Source organism: Microcaecilia unicolor, chromosome 1 (genome assembly GCF_901765095.1).
Source record: "Microcaecilia unicolor chromosome 1, aMicUni1.1, whole genome shotgun sequence".
Classification (NCBI taxonomy): Eukaryota; Metazoa; Chordata; class Amphibia; order Gymnophiona; family Siphonopidae; genus Microcaecilia; species Microcaecilia unicolor.
The window spans coordinates 266308284-266326479 of NC_044031.1; the positions used below are offsets into that span (position 1 = coordinate 266308284).

The 18196-nt window shown below is 39.6% G+C and overlaps 1 protein-coding gene across 1 annotated transcript in view; it reads left to right on the top strand.

The window, feature by feature from the left end:
* The window catches only part of NOD1 (nucleotide binding oligomerization domain containing 1), a 153925-nt gene that overhangs the window by 95943 nt on the left and 39786 nt on the right, over positions 1-18196 (top strand). Inside the window, 1 exon segment of the mRNA XM_030206217.1 lies at positions 11859-11942. Within this exon segment, the coding sequence (XP_030062077.1) occupies positions 11859-11942 (84 nt within the window).

An 18196-nucleotide genomic window follows, 5' to 3' on the forward strand; every position in this document is an offset into this window, starting at 1 on the left:
GGACTGCATGGAATGAGCTCTTAATAGTCTCAAAAACATCAATCTTCAATGTGTTTTGAATGATATATTAATAACAGACATCTTAAGAGACATTAAGGGAAGAAGTTAACAATATGAGCTACCATTAAAAGATGGGTTATTTTAGCACAAGTTTTGCTATTTTTGCAAATGGTTTCATTGCATAAAATAGAACCCAGTGCCCTGTGCTAAAAAAAGCACAATCTCTAGTAAAATAACTCTCTTAAACGGTAGCCCATGTTGATAACTATGCCCATAAGTCTTCCTTTAGTTAATATAAAAAATGATATGTCCATTGAGGCCACAAGCATTCATTTCTCACTGGTTTTCCTATTTTAGCATCCTAACAAAATGCATTATTTTTTAAAGAATTATGTTGATAGTTCTCAAGAAGTTTACTTACCCTGGAACAGGTATCTAATAGCATAATTGATGTAGTGTTTTTCATATGCACACTAAATTGCATTTACAGCAAGATGACTCTTAACACTTAGAAAATTGTAAGTTCTACTGTCTGCTTTACACCATTTTAAAATTCTTTCCCCTTTGCTCCATATTTGGATACAGAGCACAATTTATAACCCAGAAAAGTTTTAGGTGGTGTGATAATAAACATTTATTTCTTTGAAGTTTTCTAAACATGCTTGAAACAAGAATATCATTTGGATTTTTAGAATGAAAAAAGAACCTGTATGAGACTGGATATCTGAGCAGAATGGACCAAATAATTTTTTTCAGTTTTTGCTAAATCAATCTGTTTTGCCACCATTACCAGCCAATATTCAGAGTCCACTCCTCCTGGACATAAAATTGTGGTTTTAATGGTCTGAAACTGATTGCAAATGGCTGAAAAATTTATCAGGGTATCTGTTCCTCCTGCACTGGTGGGGACTGAACAGGCAGTCTCACGACTGATGTGCAGAATGACTTGACCCTCCAGAGGTCATGTCAAAAACAACAGCAACAACTTCCCTTCCATGATTATGTTATTTGGGTATTTGGGGTACAGCCTAGGGTTAGCATTAGACCAATGCCTTTATTGATTAGAGACGTGCCATGGAAATCAGAATCAGAAAGAACAACATCAGAGAAGAGAAAAGCTGTAACAAAGAGAAAAAAGAAGAAAAATGCTGTGCAGTGGGAGGAAGAAGATGAGAAATTCCTGGAAAGCCCATCTGGTACGCTTCCTATAAATGTACTCACTCTGCTGCGCCCCAGTATCTCTCCACACTCGTCCTTCCCTACACCCCATGGATAAATCCTTCTTATCTGTTCCCTTCTCCACTACTGCCAACTCCAGACTTCGCGCCTTCTGTCTCGCTGCACCCTACGCCTGGAATAAACTTCCTGAGCCCCTACGTCTTGCCCCATCCTTGGCCACCTTTAAATCTAGACTGAAAGCCCACCTCTTTAGCATTGCTTTTGACTCGTAGCCACTTGTAACCACTCGCCTCCACCTACCCTCCTCTCTTCCTTCCCGTTCACATTAATTGATTTGATTTGCTTACTTTTTTGTTTTTTGTCTATTAGATTGTAAGCTCTTTGAGCAGGGACTGTCTTTCTTCTATGTTTGTGCAGCGCTGCGTACGCCTTGTAGCGCTATAGAAATGCTAAATAGTAGTAGTAGTAGTAGTTCCTGGTATTGGAATGTTCTTGAGGGAGACAAATCCATAAAGTTTAAGTATACGCATTTTGGGGATTAGTTAGCAATATTGTGGGTGTTTTACTGAAGGTTATTGCATGTTATCTGCAACAGGTCCCATAGGAATAAAATGGGTCCTGTGGCAGACAGCATGTGCTAACGTTTAGTAAAAGACCCCCTTAGTCTTTGGAGGTCTTGGGGTAATTATTTCAGCGGGACAGCACAAAAAGCAGAGGACCGTATGTCACTACATTAATGGAAACCAGCAGAAGGAGTAGTGTAAGCTGCAGGGCTCTCCCACAAAAGAACAGAAGGACGAGGGATGTAATGAACAAAACTTTATTCCTCAAGACCTGACACAGCACTGTGTTTCGGTGTAAAGCCTACATCAGGGGTCTAAAAATAATGGACATGTATAAAAAACATAAATATGAATGAAACATACAAAGGGAGTAAAATACCTATCATACATATAAAAATATATAGGATCATGTGATGACTAAAATATAACTATCAAATGATATAATAATAATAAAATGTCATTTTGCATTTTATCCATAGGCTGTTATCCTGTCACCCAATGTTCATCAGTGACTCTGTGTACAGGTCTGTGCCCTAGCTGTTTTTTGCACTTTTTTTATATACATATTTTTAAGGAATGTTCTCATCCTTTCCTGAATGTATTATTTATATACATTTTATGACTACTTGTTAACCATCTTTTTGTTGGAATTATGTTCTTTATGTCAGTTCTTTTATCTACCACAACTTGTAGATTATCATATGGAGTGTTTTGCACGCTTGTTTTGTTGTTATGTCGTTTGATAGCTGTATTTTAGTCATCACATGATCCTATATATTTTTATATGTATAATAGATATTTTACTCCCTTTATATGTTTCATTCACTTTTATGTTTTTTTATACATGTCCATTATTTTTAGACCCCTGATGTAGGCTTTGATGGGGAGAAATGAAAAAATAGACTTTTACTTCAGCAGATTTAGCCCATACGCAGCAGAGCTTTAGAAGTGTTAACTCCCATTTTTTTGTTCTTTTTCTCTCTCTCTCTCTTTCACACAGACTCTTGAATAAAAGATTCAATTACTCTCTCTTCTTTAACTTCCAAACAAAAATGATGTTTACTTACAGTTTCTTCAGATAACTATTTACATCATACTTGCAGTAGACATGGTAAAACTACTGAATACAAAACTTCTGTCAGTTGGTTATCATACAGCTTGAAGAGAGATTGCTAACACCATCTTATGCTGACACAGACTGACTCACTCTCAGAGCAACTAGAGTGACTCAGACACACCCACAAGACATTACACTATATCCAATGACATCATAGCTCATAGAATTGTTGACAGTTAATGCATGCAGCACTTGTCTTTCACATATTCCTACATACCCCTTCACATGCATTATTGTCCAACAATTCAATTCTTATATATTTATTTATATACATACAGTCCTAGCTTTTCTCTTAGATTTTCAAAATTTCTTACAGCTAGCGGTTTCGTCAAGATATCAGCAATCATTTGGTCAGTTTGTTTATATTGCAAACTTATTACTCCTTGCCTTCACAATTCTCTGACATTATGGAATTTTGTTGCAATATGTTTTGTTCTAGACTGTACCCTGTCATTTATTGACAACCTTATACAGCTTTGATTGTCTTCAAAAATCTGTATCGGTCTCTGCTGTTCTATACCAAAATCTGTACACAGTTTTTCTATCCACATTAGTTCACGACATGCTTCAGACACAGCAACATATTCTGCTTCTGTGGATGATAAAACTTACAATGGTTTGTTTATGACTTGCCCATGAAATAGATGTTTTTCCATACATAAACACATACCCACTTGTGGATTTGTAATCTGAATGATCTCCAGCCCAATCAGAATCACAGTAACAAATCAATTTCTGATTACTATTTACCGGAATCACCAATTTACAGTCAATTGTACCTTTCAAATATCTTACCACTCTTTTTACAGCAGTCCAGTCAGTCTTAGTAGGCTTGTCCACTCTTCTACTTAAAATTCCTACAGCATTCGCTATATCAACTCTGTAAGTGGTAGTTAGATACAAAAGTTTTTCTATTGCAGATCTGTATAGAATGTTATCTGGTAATGGTTCCCTTTCAGTTTCATCCCTCTGAAAATCTGTGGTCATAGGTGAACCTACTGAGTGTGCTTCCTGCATACCCATACTTTCAATAAGATCATTAATCTTTTGTTTCTGACTTATTAAATAAGAACCATCTTTCTGTTTTTCAATATTCATACCTAAATAGTATGACACATTTCCAAGTTCAGTTATTTCAACATTCTGATTTAAACACTTTACAATGTCTTTATACTCTTTTTCACTTTCACTTGCTATAAGCAAATCATCTACAAATGCTAAAATGTACACACAATGACCTTCCTTTTGTCTAGTATACAAGCATTTATCTGCTTCTCCTTGCTTAAAATCTAAATCAGTTAACATTTCATGCATTTTCTCATTCCAGCATTTTGCACTTTGCTTTAAACCATATAAACCTTTGTTCAGTTTACACACTAAATGACTGTTATTTGTATCTATGAAACCTTCTGGTTGTTTCATATACAAGTCTTCAGATATATCTCCATGAAGAAATGCTGTTTTAACATCTATGTGTTTCACTTGCATTTTCTTTGATGCAGCTATGCTTAGGAGAGTTCTGATTGTTGTGTGTTTCACTACTGGTGCAAATACTTCATCATAATCTTCACCATATTTTTGAAGATAACCTTTTGCTACCAGTCTGGCTTTATATCTTTCTACTTGTCCTTGTGCATTTCTTTTCAACTTAAATACCCACTTGCATCCTATGGCCTTTTTGCCATGGGGTAATTCAGTTAAGTTCCATGTTTTGTTTTTATGCAACGCGTCAATTTCATCTTGTGCAGCTTTTTTCCATTCTTCTGCTTCTTTTTCAGACATTTGATCAATTTCATCCCAAGTTAAAGGTTCTTGTGCATCATCAGTAGTTGTTAAATAAGATAGTCTTTGGGGTGGATTACCTCGATTTTCTCTGGATGAGCATCTGACATTTTGTTGGTCTGACCTCTCTGTGTCATCTGAGATCGAGATTCTATCTCCAATCATTTCCCCTTCATCAGTGGTACTGTCTTCAGTATAAACACTTTCTGTATCTATTTCATTTTCCTGTTCCTCATTAGAATCAGAAAAATTATTATCAGACAATTCTGGTATGTTAGTGTTTATAATCACCGGGATATTGATTATTGGTTTCTTTTCATATTCTGGATGATAAGGTTCATTTGGAATTTTCCAGTCTTTATCAATTTTTTTATTTTCATCAAAATATGTGATGTGTTTCACACCAACAAATCCAGTGTTTAGATTCAGAATTCTATAACCTTTGTGAACTGAATCATAGCCCAATAGAATTCCTTTTTCTGTTGTGGAATCCAGCTTATGTCTCTTCTGTTTCGGCACATGAGCATATGCTGTACTTCCAAATATTCTTATATGTGACAGATTTGGCTTTTTACTATGCCACATTTCATGTGGGGTGCGATCAGTCCCTTTTGTAGGTAGTCTGTTCTGTAGGTATACTGCTGTGAGAATTGCTTCTCCCCATAATCTCTTTGGAAGATTACTATCAGATAGCATACATCTTGTCATTTCTACAAGCGATCTGAACTTTCTTTCAGCTACAGAATTTTGTTCTGGTGTATATGCAACTGTCTTTATGTGCTGAATACCTTCTTGTTCTAGAAATGTTTGTATGGTATGTGAAGTAAACTCACCACCGTTGTCAGTCTGTAGAATCTTTGGTTTTTTATCAAATTTATTGCTTACCAAGGCTACAAACTTCTTTAACATATCAGCAACTTGATTCTTTTCTTTTAATAGATAGGCCATACAGTATCTAGAGAAATCATCCACAAATATTAATGCATATTTGTTATTCCCTAGTGATGGAATATTAAATGGTCCACATAAGTCACTATGTATCAAGTCCAGTATTTTACTACTTCTTTTTCCTTTATATGATGGAAATGAGGGTCTTACCCCCTTTTGAGTAATACAATCTATGCATTTTTCCATCTTACCATTACTGGCACTTATTTTTATGCCTGTTGCAAGTTGCTTACTTTGCAGCTCCAAGATCACCTTTGGATCTCTGTGTCCCATTCGACGATGCCAGGTCTCAAGATTACATTCTGTATTCTTCTTTGTTTTTATAAGATGTGATGATTCACCTGTAATGTTTAACTTATAGACATTGTTATTCATATAACCTTCAGCATAAATTTCATTACCATCAGAAATTGTACATTTACTATTTTCAAAATGAATTGAAAAACCTTTCTTGTCTAATGCTGATACACTAAGCATATTACAAACTGCTCGTGGAACATATAAGACATCTTTTACAAGAGTTTTTTTGACTCCATCTGATACTATGCATTTTAAATGTCCATTTCCTTTTCCTTTGATCATTGTTGAGCCAGCATTTGCTGTGTGAAGACTACCATCTTCTGGTCTCATATCTGTGAAAAAGTCTTTATTATTGGTTATATGTTTTGTGCTGCCAGAATCTAATATACAACTATTTTTATGTGAAGTGTTCTTCATTATATTAAAAGATTTTTCTGTCATTATACAGCTCTTATTCTTACTGTTGTCATGGTCATAATTTTTTCTTTGACCATGCTTATTCTCCATTGGCTTAAATGAGCTAGAAGGGGTGTGGTTTTTCTTGTTACAGTATTTTGATACATGTCCCTCTTTACCACATGATTAGCAAATCAGCTTGTTTCTGGGCAGGCTTTTTTCATTATAGCTCCGCCTCCTACAATGCATTGCTGAGAAAAATGTTTCATTCTGGTTAATCTCTCTTGGTGAACAGATCTCCTCTGTTATAATACATTCTTGTCTAAGCTTAGAGACAGCCTGTTCAAAAGATTGTCCTTCAATTGCTTCATTCACTGTCCTGAATACTTCAAAACTTTTAGACAGAGATGTAAACATAAAAGCTCTCTTTAAAGCATCGCAGATAGGTATACCTGATAATTCTAGCTTCTTAAATAATGACATTAAATGTGTTATATGATCATTACATTTTTTCTTGTCATTCAACTTCAATTGAATTATTTCTGATAACCATATAGGCTGTTGTTTTGTATATGAAGTACCATACATGGTTTTCAATTTTTGCAATATTTCTTTTGAGGTGTCTGTTCCATCAATCAATATTGCCTGTTTCTCTGTCAGAGCTTCATCTAGCATACTTCTGACATAACAGTCTGCAGTATTCCATTCTTCAGAATTGTCAGCATTTCTTACTTGATCCAAACATATTTTTAGCTTCTTTGCTTCAATAATACATTTAAATCTCATCTCCCACTGAATATAGTTATATTCATTCAGTTGGGGCACTTTGAGAGAACATACCGTGTTTCCCCGAAAATAAGACACTGTCTTATATTAATTTTTGCCCCCCAAAATACAGTAGGTCTTATTTTCAGGGGCTGTCTTATTTTTCAGGGAAACGTCGGGGTTGGATCGGCCCGCCTGCCCTCCGTCGCTCCCGGAACTAACCTTAAACGCCTCCCTTCACCTTCGCAGCAAGCAGCAGCAGGGTAGGCCACTCCTTCCTTCCGTGTCCCGTCCTCACCTGATGTAACGTCCGCGAGGGCAGGGCACGGAAGGAAGGAGAGGTCTGCCCTGCTGCTGCTTGCTGCGAAGGTGAAAGGAGGCATTTAAGGTTAGTTCCGGGAGCGATGGAGGGTGGGTGGAGGGGGGGCCCGGCGACCTCGGATGGGGGGGGGGGCGGCCCGGGGGTGGCCTTGTCTGGCTCTCGGCGGCCCTGCTTTCAAACAAAAATTTGCTAGGTCTTACTTTCGGGGGAGGCCTTATATCTACCAATTCAGGAAAACCTCTACTAGGTCTTATTTTCGGGGGATGTCTTACTTTCGGGGAAACAGGGTAGTAATGGTGCAGCTGCCATCTTGTTTTTTTTTTTTCTTATGTGGAGAGATAAAAAAAATTTCTTAATGTTTTCTTTTTTTTATTTTAGTGGCCTGGGCCCATAACCCAATATGATGGGGAGAAATGAAAAATAGACTTTTACTTCAGCAGATTTAGCCCATACACAGCAGAGCTTTAGAAGTGTTAACTCCCATTTTTTTGTTCTCTCTCTCTCTCTTTCACACAGACTCTTGAATAAAAGATTCAATTACTCTCTCTTCTTTAACTTCCAAACAAAAATGATGTTTACTTACAGTTTCTTCAGATAACTATTTACATCATACTTGCAGTAGACATGGTAAAACTACTGAATACAAAAATTCTGTCAGTTGGTTATCATACAGCTTGAAGAGAGATTGCTAACACCATCTTATGCTGACACAGACTGATTCACTCTCAGAGCAACTAGAGTGACTCAGACACACCCACAAGACATTACACTATATCCAATGACATCATAGCTCATAGAATTGTTGACAGTTAATGCATGCAGCACTTGTCTTTCACATATTCCTACAGTACTGTGTCGGGTCTTGAGGAATAAAGGTTTTGTTCATTACATCCCTTGTCCTTCTGTTCTTTTGTGGGAGAGCCCTGCTGCTTACGCTTCTGGGGGTAATTATTTCACCAACAATCTTTAATATGTGTCTCTGATATTTCTCTCTTTATCAACGTATCTATCTCTTATAATAAATTATAATCTGTAGTCATTGGATTATAATTTGGCAGAATGACTGCCTGATACCAGACATGAACCTAATGATGTATTTTGTGTTCTGCTGTAGAAAGGCAGTTCTCAAAGTTGTATAGCTATTTGCTTGAGCCCCACTCATGCTAACCAAAAACCAGAGATTTTATCCCCCCCCCCCCCCCAAAAAAAAAGGGGGGATTTATAAATGGGAACTTTAAAAATGGGTTTAGTGTTGCCTGTATTATGCAGTGTACCTGAATGTACAGCACTTCAGTAGCCTTCAGGCTCACAGGTTTCTTATACATTGAGGTACAGTAGGTATTTTTCTGTCCCTGGAGGGCTCACAATTAAAAAAACAAAAAAAATTGAACCTGGATATCTTGATTCACAGCCTACTACACTGATCATTAGACTACTTCTCAGCTCTGCATTGAGGACTATTAAGAATTTAATTTAAAGATGATTTTAGTACCATGAACGTCCATAGTTCCTGAAGCTGTCATATAGCCTGGAATCTCTTGTTGGTTTCATATTTGAGGAAGGGAAGGGGACAGCAATTAATCCCTCTAGTGGTCAGCTACTTAATCAGAGCACCTTTCTGTACCAGGTCTAAATAAGAATGTCCATCGTTTTGGACATAGACTTCTCTTCGTCTTCTGCAATTGGAGTTTGAGGTCCATGTTTTGGCCCTTCCCTAGTCTCACCTAAAACATGCTCAGACCATACCCCCTTGTGATATGGATGTACTGCAGTTTTAAATGTCCATAGTCTGGCTTTATAAAATCAGGATTTGGATTTCTATGTAATGTAGATGTCTAAATGTTGATTTTCAGATGTCCAGGATATGAATAGAGCTTCTAAAATAAGGGCTTTTTAGTGTCCACCACTAAATGGATTTTCACAGACAATATACAGATAGTGCTGGGGTAGAATTAGGCTGGATCACTCAGCTATATGCATAGCAGCAATATAATATTCAGCTTCTATGCAAAGTGGTTTAATTTAGGCCACAAAGAAACAGCTGTCCAAATTAAGGGGCCCTTTTACTAAGCTATGGTAGGGCTAACGCCCGGCTAGTGTGTGCCAAATCGACATTACCGCCTGGATAGCTCAGGCACCTGGTGGTAATTTCGAAGTTAGCATGCGCTGTTTCCTGTAGTAAAAAATATTTTTCTATTTTTTACTGTGGGGGGCGCTCCTAGCAGTAATCAGCAGCGCAGCCACATTAGCTTACGCTGATTACTGCACAAGTAGCATGTAAACCCTTACCGCTAGGTCAATGGGTGGCAGTAAGTACTCAGGCAGTAAATAGCCACTTGCTACTTTTAATTTTAGTGCATGGCCATTTACCACCCCAGTAAACCTTTTTCCCAGCCATGGTAAAAAATTGCCCAGTTTGCATCAAATTCGCACATCCAGACTACCGCAGGCCACTTTTTACCACAGCTTAGTAAAAGGGCCCCTAAGTGGCATAGCTATATGTATAGCAGGTGAATAATCACTGTGATATGTAGAGCTGGCACTGATGACCATAATCAAACATATAAAAGGCGAGTGTCATACTCACTCGCAAATGCGCAGTAGAGACTTCCCTCTCTGCCCTGCCCCTGCATCAATACGTGATGAGGGGGGCGGGACAGAGCGGGAAGTCTCTACTGCGCATGCCGCAGACGTACTCGCAACCGCTCCGCCCTCCCCCGAGGTCACTGCTACCGCTTCCCCCATCCGGAGTTGCCGCCCCTCCACCCGGCCGAGCACTGTCTTTCTTATTGAACTTACATCGCACCACGCAGACGCAGCAGGCACATCAGCAAAGCTGCCATCGGGACGGGCTTCCTTCTCTGCCTGTGTCCCGCCCTCGCCGCGATACGTCACACGAGGGCGGGACACAGGCAGAGAAGGAAGCCCGTCCCGATGGCAGCTTTGCTGATGTGCCTGCTGCATCTGCGTGGTGTGATGTAAGTTCAATAACAGACAGTGCTTGGGGGGGGGGGGGCGGAGCAGCGGCGACCTCGGAGGGGGGGGCCTCGGACCCCCCCATTCCAAAACTAGCCCGTTTACACGGTCTCAACGGCTAGTATATGCATATATTTAGCATCGCTGCCTATCCAGACAGCATACTGAATATACAGATTTTTTTTTTTATAGCTGTGCATGGTGTGTAAAAAAGCTATTGTGCATGAGACACAGAAAAATTGGACAGGCCACAGATTCCCAAACAACAACAAATCTAGAAAGAAAGGGGCATGGTCACAAAATGTCCTCAACTTTTGGATGCATAGAAGAAGCTTCCCAAAATTTTAAGATAAACAAAATGAAACACATTTCAAATGTAAATTAAAATTCTTAATGAGTATCAAAACACTAACACTTCTCTGAGCTCATTGTTGTCCATATGTGTCTATCAAAATATCCCTTTCAGATCAACACAACTGCTGAAAATATTGAAACAACCAAAAAACATCAATAGCAGAGTGGTACTGCCTATATCAAAAGTTCTAAAATCAAAAATCGGGGAAAAAGTCTCAACTAGTGCGGCAACTACAAAGTTCATTTGACATTCAATTATATTTGCACGCATAACAAGTCATCATCGACTAAAAAAACCCCGTTTAAAAAATATTTTTTAAAAGAATTTTCTTGTGCTTGTTCTTATGCTTATTCTAAATAAAACTTGTACAAAACTGTCCTTTTAAATTGCGTATAAATCTCTTATCTTTAGTGCCCGAAAGCCAAACGTTACTTATCTTTATCTTAATGGCCTGGGACACAGCCTGTTCCTGCGTGTAGATTCCGACAGTCCCGTTTTGCAATTCTTCCTCAGGGAACCATGACATGGAACATTAAGGCCATAGTGACACATAAGGGTATTTTGTATCCAGTTCGTTCGGTGCTGTTTTTCCCCAGGGCATTAAATCATCACTGCAACTAATGGGCATTCCATTGTACCCAATGCCTACAATTTTGTTTTCTGGATTCACAATGCAGGCACCAACCTGAGTATTTGGATCCTCGCTTCGCTGTGCAGTCAAAACAGCTACTGCCATGAAATAGTCAGGCCAAATAGTCTTCTCGCTTTCTACATGCAGTTTCACTTCTAACTCTGTCGCCATCATCAGCCTTTTACTAAAGCTTAGTGTGTGCCAATGGGTATTAGGATGCTTTAAGTACCACACAACCCACAGGCATAAATAGGACGCCCAGGATGTAGTGCATGCTAAGCTTTAGTAAAAGAGCCCCTAAGATTTTTAATGGACCTCATTTTGTTTGAATTTGAAATTTCAGGTAGCTTTTTCTGTATATTTTGAACTTTGGTCATAACTAATGAATGTTTCCATGTATAATCACCAAAACTCAAATGGCATTAATTTTCAGAAGAAAAAAAATTCATTACTTCCTTCTTTAATATTATCACTGCATCTTTAAAAAAATGGTCCATTGAAACCCTGATTGATTTTCTTTGCAGAATTGGATGTAACAGAATAACAGCAGAAGGAGGAAAGAGCCTAGCACTTGCTGTTCAAAAGAGCAGAACTATTTTGGATGTGGGGTAAGTCAGATCTTCCAAAATTATCCTTTATATATATTTTATTACCTGCCTGTTAGCTAGGCAAGGAATACAATATATAAAACATAGCAAACAAGCAGCATATTACAAATCATATAAGAAATAAAACTAAAAACAGAAATCAAAATAACATCCTTTTCACATAATTTAATATTGCAGCATCGTAGAACCAGTCCCACACCTTCTTACTCTATAAAGGCTTGTTTCTGTTCTAGCAGATTCCTCTTGCTCCTTTTGGCTTTTCAGTTCAGTCAGAATCAGGTTTGGGTTGTGGTGCTGAGTGCTTTCTTTCACTACTATCTAGGACTTTTCCCCCTATGTTATATCCCTCTGCCCCTAATACACCTAGGGCCCAATGTAATATAAACTGTACTAATCTTAGTGTAGCAGTTTACTTCCAGTTTAATGCTGTTAGCATTACACCAAAAATAAAGTGCTGCACCAATTTTAGCATAATAGCATAGGAAAGCATGCTAATGAACTATGTACAGAAATGTTTCTGATGCTGTAAACTGCGCTAAAGATTATCACAGCTTATTATATCCATGAAAGCACTGAAATTTTACTTCACCTCACTTCATCCTCACTTTAATATTCCCTTTTCTCTTGTTTGTCCTGTTTGTCCTAATTAAGATTGTAAGATCTGCCGAGCAGGGACTGTCTCTTCATGTTCAAATGTACAGCGCTGCGTACGTCTAGTAGCGCTATAGAAATGATAAGTAGTAGTAGAGTTGAAGCAGAGTTTTAAGTTACCTATGTTTGTATTAAGGCATGGTAGACCTATAGTGGGCCTACTATGTGCTAAAGGAGCACTACCACCGGATGCGCTGAGTCATCCCGTGGTAGTTTTCTGTTTAGCGGACGTGAATTCTATGCTGAAAAATATATTTTTCATTTTCCAGTGCAGGAGGCATGCCCACGGGCGGAGAGTAGGCCTTCCTGTGCTACCCGAGTAGTGTGGGAGCCCTTACCCCCTCCTAAACAGTAATGGCCACACACTAATGGAGAAATTAGCGCGTGGCCATTAAAGACAAATATTGAAAGGCAGCAATTTTACAGCCATGCTAAAAGCAACCACAGTGTGCGGAAAACCCACTCGCTGGCAGCAGAGTCGTCTACTTTGTAGCGCTGCTTGGTAAAAGGACCACATAGTGTTAAAGCATTTACAATAAAATGGAAATAAAATGAAACAATTATAATAACAAATATGTAACAAAGTGTAACACAGAATGGTAATTAAACCTAAACTCAGCCCGCAAGTAATACCTATTTTTGAATAGCTAAACCCCACTTTTACAAAAGCTATGCTAGATATGCTGCTGAGCGGCAATGCCATGGGCTGTGGCAGCATTACCACACTGGCAGTCGCTAGCTCGACTTTGTAAAAAGGGGGGGGAAGGGGTAAATCTTTAGAGCTCTATGTATTCATATTTAAAATTTGCACAGTTTAGCCCCTGATTATATGCATTATCTTGTAGATTTACCCTGCTTCAGTGCCCTCCCTGGAGTTAAGAGACTTGGAGGGGCATTTTCGAAAGGGACGTCCAAGTTGCGATTTGGACATCCTTGCAAAATGGCAAAATACAGGAGCGGGGAAACCGGTATTTTCGAAACAAGATGGACGTCCATCTTTTGTTTCAAAAATACCGTCAGGCATGTCGAAATCCTTAAATTTTGCCGTCCCTAGATTTGGATGTCCCTAGACATGAATATTTCTGACTTTCGGCGATTTTCGAAACCAAAGATGTCCATGTCAAAAATGACCAATTGCAAGCCATTTGGTTGAGGGAGGAGCCAGCATTTGTAGTGGACTGGTCCACCTGACATGCCAGGACACCAACCGGGCACCCTAGGGGGCACTGCAGTAGACTTCATAAATTGCTCCCAGGTACATAGCTCCCTTACCTTGTGTGCTGAGCCCCCCAAAACCCATTGCCCACAACTGTACACCACTACCATAGCCCTTACGGGTGAATGGGGGTACCTAGATGTGGGTACAGTGGGTTTGTGGTGGGTTTTGGAGAGCTCACTGTTCCCTCCACAAATGTAACAGGTAGGGTGGGTATGGACCTGGGTCTGCCTGTCTGAAGTGCACTGCACCCACTAAAACTGTTCCAGGGACCTGCATGCGCTTCATGGACCCGAGTATGACATCTGAGGCTGGCACGACATAATTTTAAAGATGTTTTTTGAGGATGGGAGGGGGTTAGTGAGCACTGGGTGAGTAACAGGAGGTCATCCCCGATTCTCTTCGGTGGTCATGTGGTCATTTTGGGCACCTTTTTGTGCCTTAGTCGTAAGAAAAACAGGTCCGGGTGAAAACGTCCAAGTTTGCGTCAGGGACGTCCTTGTTTTTTTCAATTATGGGTCAAGGACGTCCAAGTGTTAGGCACACCCAAGTCCCGCCTTCGTTACGCCTCCGACACACCCCCTTGAACTTTAGCTGCCCTTGCAACGGAGTGCAGTTGGGGACGTCCTAAATCGGGTTTCAATTATACAGAATTGGACGTCCCTGGGAAAAGGACGTCCATCTTCCGATTTATGTCAAAAGACGGATGTCCTTCTCTTTCGAAAATGAGCCCATATGTCTTCCGAACTGTAAAAATGCTATCTATAAATCAGTACTTTCAGCAGACTTTACTTATCTTGGTACCAAATGCTGGAACGCTCTCTCCAAATCCATCAGATTTCAACATAATTACCTGGAATTCCTCAAGATTAAAAAAAAACTCATCTATTTGCTAATTCTCATCAAATGACTGTGTATCCCAGGTCCTAGTAATTTGTTGCTTGTTTACCTTGTTTGCCTCTTATTATTGTATTTTCATTAATTTGTTTGTGGCAACTTATTTACTACTTAAAGATTATTATTTTCTGTTTGCAGTTTTTACAGTGCCTTCTAGAATGCAATTGTTTCATTGTTTATTTAATCTTTATTGTAAACCACATTGAACCTAAGTCTCATGTGGGATATAAATGACATAAATAAATACACTCAGTTGGTAGCGAATTCCAAATTAAAGACCCGGCATAGCAAAATACCTTATTTCTAGTAGTTATCAGCCTAACAGAGTACAGAGAAGGAAGCTGAAGCAGACATTTTTTGAGAGCAGCGCAAAACCTGTGAAGATGAGTATTTTACTAATTTGACATATATTTTGAAGTTTCCCACACATAAAGCCTGGTAAACAAGACAAAGCAATTTAAATGAGATTCTCACTGCAACAAGTAGCCAATGCAGTTCCATCAAAATAGGTGTAATATGATCAATTTTTTTCTTTCCTGTCTTCAATTTTCCTGCTGTATTCTGAACCAACTGAAGCCTTTTCAGAATGTGCTTTTTGGCAGTCCCTGCTATAAAAAATTATATTAGTCCAGACCACTTGTGACTAAGGCATGGACTATTTTTACCAGTTTGATTTCATAAGAAAAGGTCTCAGTTTCTGTAGACTTCAATAAAAAGATAGTGGGAAGTTTAAAAAAAAAATCAACATCAGGCTTATTTTCGAAAGAGAAGGGCGCCCATCTTTCTACACAAATCGGGAGATGGGTGTCCTTCTCTCAGGGTCATCCAAATCGGCATAATCGAAAGCCGATTTTGGGCATCCCCAACCGCTTCCCATTGCGGGGGCATGTCGGAGGCGTAGCGAAGGCGGGACTGGGTCATGCCTAACAGATGGGCTTCCTCGAGCGATAATGGAAAAAAGAAGGGCATCCCTGACGAGCACTTGGCCGACTTGGTCCATTTTTTCTTACGACCAGTCCTCAAAAAGGTGCCCAAACTGACCAGATGACCTCCCCTGACTCCCCCAGTGGTGACTAACCCCCTCCCACCCTGAAAAAAAGAACTTTAAAAACTTGTTTTGCCAGCCTCAAATATCATACTCAGGTCCATCGCAGCAGTATGCAGGTCCCTGGGGGAGGGGGGGGGGAGGTGTGTGTGTGTGTCAGTGGAGGCATAGCGAAGGCATGGACATCCTTCATTCAAACATTTTGGACGTCCTGAACTGCCCCCCCTCCCACAGGGACGGCCAAATTTCAAGGGAGTGGAGGAGTGGCCTAGTGGTTAGAGCACTGGTCTTGCAATCCAGAGGTGGCAGGTTCAAATCCCAGTGCTGCTACTTGTGATCCAAAATCCAAATAAATAAACAAAGGGGGTGTCGAAAGCATAGCAAAGGCATGGACATCCTTCTCACAGAAACATCCACATTTTGGACGTCCTCAACTGCCCATTGCAGGGACAGAGGCATAGTGAAAGCACCTAACACTTTGACGTCCTTCACCCATACTCGAAAAAAAAAAAAAAGACATCCCCGACAAGCACTTGGACTTGTGTTTTTTTAAGGTTGTAGACGGCTATTATGCATGCAGCTTGGCTGCTCTGCACTGGCTTCCCCTCCTTAGGAAGGAAATCGTGTGCAAATGAGCTAACAGCGAGCAGCTCATTTGCATGCGATTTCCTTCATGCATGCCCGTTCCTTTCCGAATCACTAAGGGATCGGCAAGGGAAGGGTTTTTTCCGTTCAGTTAGTGCGTCAGTTAGTCCACTGCAGTGCCCCCTAGGGTGCCGGTTGGTGTCCTGGCATGTCAGGGGGACCAGTGCACTACGAATGCTAGCTCCTTCCATGACCAAATGAGTTGGATTTGGTCGTTTTTGACATGGACGTCCTCAGTTTCCATTATCGACGAAAACTGAGGACGACCATCTCAACATTTATGTCGACCATCTCTACCCACTAGAGGTTGTCAGTACCCAGCGGGAGTGACTGGGATTTCTTCTGCCCTGGACCACTTAAAGGATTGACTGAGGTAGGTCCTGGGGAATGTCTGTGGGGAGGAGAGGTCTATGAACAGGAGTAGGGGAAAAGGGGAGTACTTTTCTATTAGTTGAGCTCCATCCCCTTTAAGAAAGACTCTTGGAGACTCGGTCCACCCATTAGTGGCCCCATTCTCCTCAGGAGCAGAATAATGCAACTTGTGAGATTCATTGCAAGTTGTATTATTCATTTACCATGGAAGTCACTAACTGTTTTACTGAGTTATTGCAGGTTAGCAATTCCTGTTGTAAACTAAAATGCAATATTTTACCGTAGCTTAGTAACTTCCCTCCTAAACACATAGCACAGTATCAACAATAATCTCCATTGAATAAATTGGAAATGTGGAGTAAATTTTGATCAGTTTCTTCCACTGAGATTGTAAAAGTCCTTCAATCTATTAATTCTTCTGCTGTTTTGTTAGATTTTATTCAATTCATCTATCTGTCTCATTGTAAAGATATTATTGCTCCTTTTTTAACTCATTTGGCGCCCTCTTTACAAAGGTGCGCTAGCATTTTTAGCGTGCTAACCCTGTAGATGCCCATAATATTCCTGTGGGTGTTTACACGGTTAGCGTGCACTTAAAAACGCTAGCATGCCTTTGTAAACAGGGCCCTTAGTTAACTTGCATCGGATGGCAGTTGTGTTCCAAAGTGTTTGAAGGAAGCTATAGTCAAGCCCATACTTTAAAAAGGAAAGAAAGCTAAAGATGGTTATTTAGGTTTCAGACCGATTTCCAACTTGTCATTAATGGCAAAAACACTTGAAAAAGTGGTTTTATTCCAATTAACTGAATATCTGGATACCAATAAAATTGTACACCCCCAACAACTGGGCTATCGATATAACCACAGTACAGAATCTCTCTTGTTGGAGATAGTTCATTAAATTCAAGTCAAGGCTGATCAAGGTTTTGAGGGACTTTGGGTGCAACTTGACCTTACAGCAGACTTTAACACAATTTCTCATTCTAAATTGTTACAGCATCTAAGAGATATTGGTATCGATTCAACAGTATTATAATGGTTTGATTCGTATTTTGCCGATCGGACTCATTCAGTCTGCTGGAATTCTGAGCTTTCTTCAAAAAATGTTTTGTAGAGAGGAGTGCCTCAAGGCTCTCTCTTATCACAGATACTTTTTAATTTGTAGCTTGAACCTATGGCCAGATTATTGGACAGTTGGCAAATAGATTTTCACTTCTTTGCAGATGATATTTAACTTACTGTCTTTATGAAGAATAATCAAGAAGAAATGATTTCTGCTTTTAATGATAAGTTCCGTATTCTTGCAGACTGGATGTGTTCAGAAGATTTAGTTTTAAATACAGATAAGTGTTCAGCCATGTGGCTTTTGTGTAAGTTTTGCCAGAGATTGGTGGCCTTCCCCTATCTCTCTCTCTAAACATAGGGGCCC